The 10,060-nt window shown below is 36.6% G+C and overlaps 1 protein-coding gene across 5 annotated transcripts; it reads left to right on the top strand.

The window, feature by feature from the left end:
- The first annotated feature begins 1,036 nt into the window (after nt 1-1,036).
- LOC140823097 (uncharacterized) lies at nt 1,037-7,268 on the top strand. Of its 5 annotated transcripts, none has more exons than XM_073184237.1 (13): nt 1,037-1,174; nt 1,306-1,395; nt 1,941-2,063; nt 2,278-2,445; nt 2,524-2,607; nt 2,751-2,887; nt 3,310-3,336; nt 3,929-3,973; nt 4,198-5,028; nt 5,618-5,863; nt 5,951-6,097; nt 6,179-6,313; nt 6,400-7,268. In XM_073184237.1, exons 1-13 carry the CDS (start codon nt 1,154-1,156, stop codon nt 7,082-7,084), a joined length of 2,739 nt encoding a protein of 912 aa, XP_073040338.1. In that variant the 5' UTR covers nt 1,037-1,153; the 3' UTR covers nt 7,085-7,268. The 5 variants fall into 5 exon arrangements, with proteins under 5 accessions (XP_073040338.1, XP_073040337.1, XP_073040340.1 ...); XM_073184236.1 differs by having other exon boundaries at nt 4,192-5,028; XM_073184239.1 differs by lacking the exon at nt 3,310-3,336.
- Nucleotides 7,269-10,060: the final 2,792 nt, after the last annotated feature.

Raw genomic sequence — 10,060 nt, 5'->3', positions numbered from 1 at the left:
GGAATACTCTCAAACACTTTTAATAGAGACAATGGCCAGAATGTGATTCCGACAACAATGCCGATCATGGTTTGCGCCTAGCATCCGCACTTCACAAGGACTTAGATATAAATTAACAATACCCTACGAGAACCTGTCAGTCATAGCTAGTGCAATGTGTATTCATTTCATTTATGTCCCGATTGAATCTAGGACATTGGATAGTCAAAACCCTCATGATTTCGATAACTATGTATTTTGTTTCACGTTACATGATTCATTGCACGCGTATATGAACAACTCAACTTTCACAAGCATTACTTGAAGAAATTCTAAGTTTATAGTATGACACGAGTAAGGTCAGAGCTTGGATTTTATGAACATGATAATGTAATGCGATTAGATTCACTCTTCATGAGTGTGATATACAATCAGTTATGCCCAAACTAAAGTACAATCTTTCAAAAGTAATATTTCCCTGCACACGTCGATCACTTCGGGGTGCTCATGGACTATGTTTGAGTAGGTAGTAAGATGTACTGAAGAAATTTAAAGCTAGACATATAGAAACTGTGTGACCATATGTCTGGATTTTTTTTTATAATAATGACATGTAGTAAATTACTAAATTAAGAGATCGACGACATAAAATAGTATGAAATTTATATGATGAAGAGATGAAAATAATTTTTGATCGTCTGAATTGGCTGTTCGTCCAAATTAGTTGATAATTCAGTTTGGTTGATCATCTAAAAATTTTCATTTCGAATAATATTGCTCTTTAACTACATCAATTTTAGATCAGTATTTTTTTTTAGGAATTTTAAAACTATGTGATTCATAAGAACAAACAATAAAACATTCATGATGATAACATGTTAAAAATTTGATGGTGAATTATGATAGAGAAATAAAGAGAATGAGATAATTGAATTGTTTTAATATGATAGAATTAATGAGAACATTTATTTTTTGGCTGAAGGGACCGACACGGAGTATATGAAATTTAAGGGGGAAATGCGTCTACATTTTCATAATCCAGGGGGCAAAATGCTAATTCACTGGTTAGACTTTCTAAACGACAACGTTAGATGCATATATCCTCGACTGTTGAGACTACAACTTCCAGTGCTGCAGCTGCCCCATCTCACAGAGCATAACAAACCCTAGAACAATGTCGGGCGGATTTTTTCGGGTAAAAATCTCATTTTGATTTCTCTATTAGTTATGTCTGTTCTATGTATTCGAGCATCCTTTTCTGGAATCTCGATTTCGCCGTTAATTTTTTTATAATGAGTATATTGGTGTTATTTTCACGTGAATCAGGGCACGTCCACCGATCAGGACACTCGTTTCTCGAACAAGAAAGCAAAGCTTCTTAAATCTAAAAAATTCGCCTCTGAATTGGAAACCCTGGTTTGTCTCTGTGTTTTGTCATTGCTATTTTTTTAAGCATGTCTCATTTTTTTTATTGGCTATCTTTTAAGTACGCGATTAGTTAGAAGTAATATATTTCTTTGATGAATTGTGTATGAAAAAGATGGTGTGGTAGAACACTTAACCTTTTTAGAAGTATTTTTTGCTTGAGCAATTGCTGGAAAGTCTAAGTTGTGAGGTGGGTATTTTCTGTATTAAGTTGGAAAAACCATTTCACTCCCATCTAATGGCTTCAGTGTTAAATCAGCCAAGGAAAAGGTTTAAACAAGAAGCAGAGGAAAAAGGGGATACAAAACACCCCTCTTATGCATTTCTAAAACAAGAATCTTTAAAGATATTTTTATGAAAGTTCTCTATGAACACTTTATTGCAGATCGATGGACTTGAAAAACTTGAAATGGATTTCATGACATGTAGTGGCTGCTAGACATAATTTTGTTGCTTTTTATTAATTCTATTTTCCATTATGTCGGTGCTTGGAATTGTTTGTGTAACTATCGTTGTTACTGGAAATTTGTTTTAAGGTGGACATGACAAAAGTGAAGTTGGATGTTATGAGGCCATGGATAGCAAAGCGTGTCACTGAACTAATTGGATTTGAGGATGAAGTACTTATCAACTTTATCTATGGACTTCTAGAGGGAAAGGTAATTTGTAATGTAATTATTATTATTTTTTGAGAGAGAAGAAATGTTGATGCTTATCCCATTTCTCATTGTTATATCATGATAATTTACTGGCTATGCAAAGAGGCATAACTGAATCTCTCTTGGATATGGCCGTGTTCAAAGTCAGACGAGTCATCCTGTAGTTTTGTTTTTTTGAATCCTGGAGAATTTTATGTGCTTGTATTGGTTGCAGGAAGTTAATGGAAAAGAAATTCAAATTTCACTTACTGGATTTATGGAGAGAAACACTGGAAAGTTCATGAAAGAATTATGGTTGTTGCTTCTAAGTGCGCAGCAAAATTTCAGTGGCATTCCACAGCAGTTTCTTGATGCGAAGGAGGAGGAAACTAAGAAGAAGAAGGTTGGTCTCAAGGTTTCTTGATTTGAAAGTTCTTCTATTTTTACGTGTCTTATCTGCTCTATTACTGTCTGATTACAGGCTGATACAGATCGTATAGCTCATGAAATTCTCAGGAAGAAAGAGAAGGAGAAGCAAGAATTGGAACGCGAGACTGCGAAGATGGTATTTATAATTTTTCCATGCTACAGTTGTATTGAATAAAACGGGAATTCTTTTCCTAATTAGTTTTCCGTTTTCACACCATTCAGATTGCTTCTGCTTCTGCAATTATTTCGGTTCATATCTGTTACCTCAAACTGCTGTAGGATGGTGATGGTGATACATTGAGAGATAAGGCTGCTGAGTTGGAACTCAATTCAAAACCTGGTTCCATGGTGTCTAGCTTTCAGCCAGCAGATGAGAACAAGCAGAGGGAAAGAAAAAGCATGAGAGGGCGCTTTAGGTACCGATGGTATTATATTTGGTAGTTGCTAACTATTGCTAGGAGAACTCACATTATAAGAATCTAATTTGTTTATTTTGGCTTGGTTTACATGATGGAGAAAGAAAAGTCAAAGCAACAATAATAACTGAATGAAGACTGAAGTAAATATCAATGAAATGGATTTACCTGACTTACCGTTCAAATAAATAATTATCTTATCAAATTGCTCGGGTTCAGACAGATTCTTGTTAATTCTGCTTGCAAAAGATGAATGAACTATAAAGCATGCTGGTTAGATTTTTTTGGCAAGCCTTGGTAGGCAAAAATAATAAAATTCACTGTTCTTTCCTCAGTGTTTTTTCCCTGCTTGCCTTTCAAAGATTATTCTCGGGTTTAATTAAGAAATTTCACTGAATTTAGCTGAATCAATATGGTGACAGCCCGACAAGGAATTGTTTCCTCAACAGGTGAGAAATTATTAGATTCTTCCACTCCAATGATAAATTGACCTTGATTCAGACAATGAACTTCTAAAATTCTTTTTTGAGGTTGAAATTGTATAACGTGATAACAAGCTGAAGCTTAAGATATTTTGAAAACATTTGATCCGTCTTTGTGAAAAACTTACGAGTTACAACACATTTATAGCTCTTTATGAGTAAAAGATACCAAAATGAAATGTTTTACTTGTTAGTCGTTGCTTATTACTAAAAGTACATGCACCAGTTTTTGTGTGTGTGTTTTAGGTCAGGTGCTGATTTAATTTGTTCTTTCATTATCTTGTCTTTCATTGGAAGAATCATGCAAATTAAGTCTCATGCTGGCTGTCCTTTATAGTTTATAATGAGGTTTTGGAATACCATTATCATGAATAGTGTCAGGGGAAAATATGTCCAACCTGTTTCTTAATTTTGCGTTTTATTTTTGACAACTGTCTCTATCAGAGATACCTACTCCTAACTTGTTTTGGTTTTGGCTTATGCTTTAGTGTTTGAGAGGTAAAATTATTAAATGGCTATCCACATGTGTGTAAGACTAATATTAATTCACTCTGCATAGGGATTCAAAATCTCCAGATTTGGGTTATCATTCCTCCTCTCCAAGGTATGCATTTTCATCATGACAATCAACCTTGTATTATGTGACTATATTGCATTTCTCTTCTTCCCAAAGAAAATTTATTTAGAAAACTTGTGTTTTCTTGGAGTAGACAAAGGAATTCAATGCCACCTAGCAAGTTCTTTTTGAATTCTAGAAGTCATTCAGAGTAGGTTTTTATTTGTAGCATTTTCTAAGAGGTGATATCTAATCTGGTTCCAAAGTGACAGGTGGAGTTCAAGAAGTGTTTCTAGATCACCTCCACGGAAAAGTCGATCAATGTCATCTGAAAGACGGTATCCCACTTCTCCAAGACAGTCCCCAACTCCTCGCAAGAGGCATGTTGTTCAGCCCTCTCCTTCTCCACCAAGGCGTAGATCGTCCTATTCTAAACGAAGATCAATATCTCCTCCACGACGTAGATCTCCCTCCCCTAGTAGATATAGAGCGCGTTTACCTAGGCGAAACAGATCACGGTCTCCATTGAGCCATAGATCACGATCTCCCTTTAATCGAAGATCACGATCCCCGAGGCGTCGGTCGAGGACACCAATACGGACCTCAACAGCACATCATAAATTCCCCTCTCCTTTTCGGCGTAGATCACCCTCTCCTTTACGGCGTAGATCTCCATCTCCTGTTCGACGCAAATCACCATCTCCTGCACGACGGAGGTCACCGTCTCCCCTAAAACATAGGACATCATCTCCTTTGAGTGACAAATCACCATCACATGGGCAGCGTAGGTCCCCATCTGCCTTGCATCACAGGCCACGATCTCCATTTCATCGGAAGCCTCCGTATGTTGGTCGGGAGTCACGATCTCCTGTAAGAAGGCGATACCAACGATCTCCTTCAACTCCGCGGCAGCAATCTATATCACCAGCTCGGCGTATGTCCTCGATGATCGGTCGAAAAAAATCTTTATCCCCAGTCCGTCGAAGATCTCCTCGAGAATCTAGCTCTCCCTCTTCCATTCAACGCAATTCCATTTCTCCTGTTTGGAGAGAATCTTCGAAAAGCAAGAGATCACCTCAACAATCTCATGGAGAAAGGGTCAGGTACTGAAGCATGTTAATCTGGCAGGACTGGATTTTTATGAATTTTATTTCATAAGAGCCTTTTTGAAATTGAGTTCTTATCATGAAATTTCAAAGAACCCAAATTTATATCTGCAACAACTTTACTTGATTAGTGGCATCCCATTTTTTATGCACTGTCCAGAAAGGCAACAATGAACCAGTTTATGAAAGATGTGATGGTTGTATCGAAAGATAAGAAATGGGGGAACATTACCCGAGTAAGAAACAAAATAAAAATGCTGCCTTTTCTTTTTCTGTAAACTGAATTACTTCAACACAATTTAAGAAATCCAATCCTGTGTTCTTTTTGTATAGAAAATAGCTGCATTTACCAGTTTACTTTATCACAAGCTTGAAAATTCATGCATTACCTTTTGTTCAACGATAAATCTGATTAGTGAAGTTAAAGTTGTAAACTTTTCACTTGAAGGGTGATTATATACATTTATTTGAAGTAAATCGGTTTTATAAAAATCCTGAGTGAGTGAGTTACCATCAAGTTTGTAGTTTCTGCTGTTATCTCCTATCACCAGCTAGATTAACTACTTTTTGCCTGACAACCATACAGAAGCTTAGAGAAAAATTCTCCTGCTCATTTTAATTCTCCAAGTGAAAGAGCTGAGCTCTCTGCCAAGAATCATAGAGGATCAAAACCTGTGGACGTTAGACCCTTTATTTCTTTGAGATCACCACAGAGGGATATGCTGGATCAAAACGACCTCCATGGGAAAGAGCCAGCACTGTCACTTTCCAAGAAAAAGACTCCTCTTGTATCAGATGCTTCTAGGGAAAGAGCTCACTGTGAAGAGCAAAGGTTGGGGCTCTATGTTTATCTACCTTTTATGTTTCCATGGTGGGGAAATATTTCTTCGTCCATTGTTTATGGATTTTATTCTTGTAGGTCGTCCATTCCTCGTGATAGTCTTCATCAGCGGATGGAAAGAGTCATTCGTCCTGAGAGCCCAATCCCTATGTTGAAGGCTGCTGGGCCTAAACATCACAGTGATCATTATGGGGCAAGTGTTGAGGATAAGAACTTCTCTGCCAGGTTTTGCATTAATTCCACATTGTTTGTAAGCATTCTTTTTATGATATAAAGTTCTTAATTGGGCGCTTCACATTTATTTAGGGAGATTAGAGAGCAAAAATATGGACGTGGAACGATTTCTCTGGCATCTGATCAACGTAAAGATTTAATTGACTCTACCAAAGTTCACGTTCTTGATGATGACGCAAAGTCAACAAAGAGCCAATTGACAAGCAGGTCACTGTTGCAATGTATATTTATCTTGTCATTTACTGTTATACAACGGAACTCATTTTCTGAATGTTCTTCTTGTGCTTGAACAGTGAAGGAATACCTGACAGGATGAATCGCAGAGAACGCTATGAGAAACCAGAGTCATCAGAAATTCGTAAAACAACCACCGCGAGTGAGAAAAAAAGTGAGTCATATGTCGATGAGGGTGACAGAGCTGGCGACATGAATAGTGGTCCGTTAGGTGATAGCAAGAGAGATTATAGGTTGCAAGAATCGGCAGTTTTGCCCAAGTTGTCAAGGAAGTCTGAGCTGAATGATCTGAATGGTTCTACAGATTCTCCCTCCAAGGAATTTGATGAGCACAAAACTAAAGTCAAAGAAAAGAAGAAACGCAGCAAGTCAGATAGGCATGATGTGGAGTCGGATGATTGTTCCAGTGATGATTCTTATGAGGAGAGAAAGGAGGTCAAAAGGAGGAGAAAAGAGGAAAAAAAGCTGAAAAGAGAGGAGAGGCGTCGGAGACGAGACGAGCGGCATCGTAGAAAGGAAGAAAGGCGTGCAGAGAAGTGGAAATTGAAGTCAGTGGACACCGGTAACCCATTATCTGATCTTGAGGGAGATTATTCAGAAGATGACAATGATCATAAACGGGTGTCGCAAACAAGAGGAAATAAGGATACTAAATCCGAGCAGAAAAACCTCGAGATAGAGTTACGTGAGAAGGCTCTTGAGTCACTTCGAGCCAAAAAAGGGATCGGCAATTCAAAGGATTGATGCTATAGTATATTTAGCTGTTGTTTTGTCTTTGTTACCAAATACTTCTTTTTAACTAGCAATTTGAATGAATGAATGTACTTTTGATATAAATTTGACATGATCTTTACTGGTGGCAGAAAAGGATGAGTGATGATTTCGTGAGTGGGCGTTATGAGTGGACTTTTGTGCAGACTTTCCTGCTGAGATTTTCTGGTGATATGCCTCTTCCTTCTTGCGGATGCCTTGTTGTTTCCATAGGCTCATCTTTATGGATATCAATAATTTTGTTGGTTGCCAGTGATGGGATATCAATAATTTTATTGGTTGCCTGTGATTCCTTTTACGGTTGTGACATTCTTTTTCTAATCTTAATAATCTCTAATTTAATATGTATTATCGGTTTTTTACAGGGGGTTTGGTTTTTTTCTTTTTTATTATTCTTGTGATAATGATAATCGATACAAATCCTTAAGGTCTTGGCAGCTATAGACTCCCGGTGACTTTGTTACTGAACTTTGCTTTCTTGTTAATTGATAGATGGGAGTATTGTCAACTAGTTAACTCTGGGTTGAGCAGATCTTTATGCAGCTCCTTAATCTGGACTCTGCTAACAAGCAAAGTTCCACTATATTGTCCTCCTCTCTCTATGATATTGATTGAGCAACAAGTTTGGAGTACTACAGTGCACGAAAATTCTGTTTGTGTCTTGTTATTTTTTGCCTGGAATTTTATTTTTATTAGGTCCGATACCTTAGGTTATATTTATCATCATCAATATCAATGTTGATTGCTGCAATTAAGCTACAATATATAATTGTTTGTCAATGCTATGTTATAGCTACATGATGGTTTTAAACCATAGATTTTGTTCTTTCCTGTTAACTTTTTTGGTCTGAGGTCGGGGAAGGGTAGGGATGGAGTACTCCAGGTCCATGTTAGTTTGCAATATGTTGAAGGTCTCAAGATCACTTTAGAACCCCAAATGCTGCACTAGGATGCTTGTGCAGTTGTGCTGCTCTTTTTTCCTTCTCATTCCTCTGTTTGTCGTATAGTTGGAGGAGGATTTTCTTTATTTGTAGGTGGGGGTTGTTGCTCCTTTTTCTCATGAAATTTTATGAGAAAAATATCACAGAAACTTAATATGCCTCGTTCATTCGATTAAATTATCGGATTAATTTAGTTGATTGTGTTATAATGTGCAAAATATTTATATAATGTGATAATATTAATTTGGTATTTATGGACATCCAATTTTCTATTTTCCCAAGAATTGCTACCTTTTTAGGCCACCCAAGTTATCATCATTATATATTTTGAAATAGTCAATTTTTAAGGTATATTTATTCATTAATACATCTTTTGGAGAAAATCCATCTTAATGACCAGAAGCGGACAATGCAATTGAAATGTTTGCGAATTTCTTTAGTTTTATCGACGGTTACTCTGCGTCTTTGTCGGTATTAAAACTAGCGATGGACCCGAGAATTTAGCGATGGACATAATGATTTTGGTGGTGAATCATACATAAGTAACACGTCAAACTAATTTACTCTTTTGTCATGAAAGTGCACAGGCGTAGCCTCTAGAGTTGATTAGTTGAATGTCTGTATAAATTTACCAGAGGTGGTAATAATGTTGTTACTTGTTAGATGGTTGGATTTTGCACACTAAGTTTAGTGGTGAACGATACATAAATAACACACTAAACTAATTTACTCTTTTGTCTTGAAGGCAACAAGCACGAACTCTATAGTTGAATTATATTAGAGTAGGTGTCCAGTGAACCAACTTGTGCCTTGAGCTTTACTTTTATGTATAAACAATATTTATTTTAATAATATTTTACGGTTTTATCCATTTATGACATTTACTTTATTTGTATACTTATGCAATCTGCATAGAGAAAGTTTTTAAATATGCAAAAGGTACCATAAGATCTACATCTCAACGTAAGATCATGAAATTCATTAGGAAGTGTATTCTAAACATGTTTCTAGTTGAATCAGCCATCTAAAATAAAGATAAAGATCACTTGAGCTTGACACTAGCATATGTGATGTAAACGACTCGTTTCATTGGTAAGAGTATGTCGATTCATACATATGTGTGATTATATGATTATGCACTGAACAACCCACCCTCGGACTGATCAAGTGGTTATCAATTATCGAGTGACATAGTCCGCGGTTATGGTTGTATACCATTAGTCTTTTCAACCGGGACAACGTAGATACGTACTAGCATGCACTTTGATCTGTTTACCGACTACATTGATGGTCATCAGATGATGAGGTTGAGTGTAGTTTCCAAATACGTAGGAACCAATATATTGCAGTCGAGGATTCACCGTTTGTCTACAGGTGAAGATATTATATGTCATCTTATAAGTTAATAGTTCAAGAAGTCTCTGGCCAGAGCATGAAATGTGTTAGGGAAAGAGGTTTTCCTGTTTCCACATATGATGTCACTATTATTACTCAATGATACATCATATCATTATCGAATTCAAATGCAACTCTTATATATCAATGGTTGTAGATTTGAATGGAATATGTTAGTTGAAGGGACCGTACTGTACGCTAACGATAACTTATGGTTCTTGTAGATACTATCAGTGATACCTAGGAGATCTTGTGGCGACTCTATTAGACGCTCTTGCCATGATCTGATGGGTTCAATCAGACTTGAGTTTTGACATTCTTGATCAAAGAGTTGATGAAAATAATAAGGCTATTATGGTAAGCCCGAATAAGAATAAATGTTATTATTAATCACATGAAGTTGTGAAATCACGGCTAGCTGTATCCTTTAACCATTGATGGTCACACAAGTATCAGATTCTGCGTTCTCATTGAGATAGTCGAGTTCAAGGAGTTGAATTTGGTAACTGTAGTTTGATGGAGATCAAACATATTGCTTATAAATGACTTTATAGGTTGATTCCATATAATATAAGATATGGAAGTCAGCTTAAAATCTAAATTTTAAAAAGAG

Source organism: Primulina eburnea, chromosome 2 (genome assembly GCF_022965805.1).
Source record: "Primulina eburnea isolate SZY01 chromosome 2, ASM2296580v1, whole genome shotgun sequence".
Taxonomy (NCBI): domain Eukaryota; kingdom Viridiplantae; phylum Streptophyta; class Magnoliopsida; order Lamiales; family Gesneriaceae; genus Primulina; species Primulina eburnea.
The sequence above is the reverse complement of the archived record's forward strand: the minus strand, read 5'-3'. Positions and strand labels throughout refer to the sequence as shown.

Excerpts from the sequence above, each read along its gene's own strand:
- LOC140823097 (XM_073184236.1), top strand. The coding sequence starts at position 1,154 with ATGTCGGGCGGATTTTTTCGG. Across the intron at positions 1,175-1,305 it reads TGTCGGGCGGATTTTTTCGG|GGCACGTCCACCGATCAGGA; the intron begins GTAAAAATCTCA and ends CACGTGAATCAG. Across the intron at positions 5,864-5,950 it reads GCTCACTGTGAAGAGCAAAG|GTCGTCCATTCCTCGTGATA; the intron begins GTTGGGGCTCTA and ends TTATTCTTGTAG.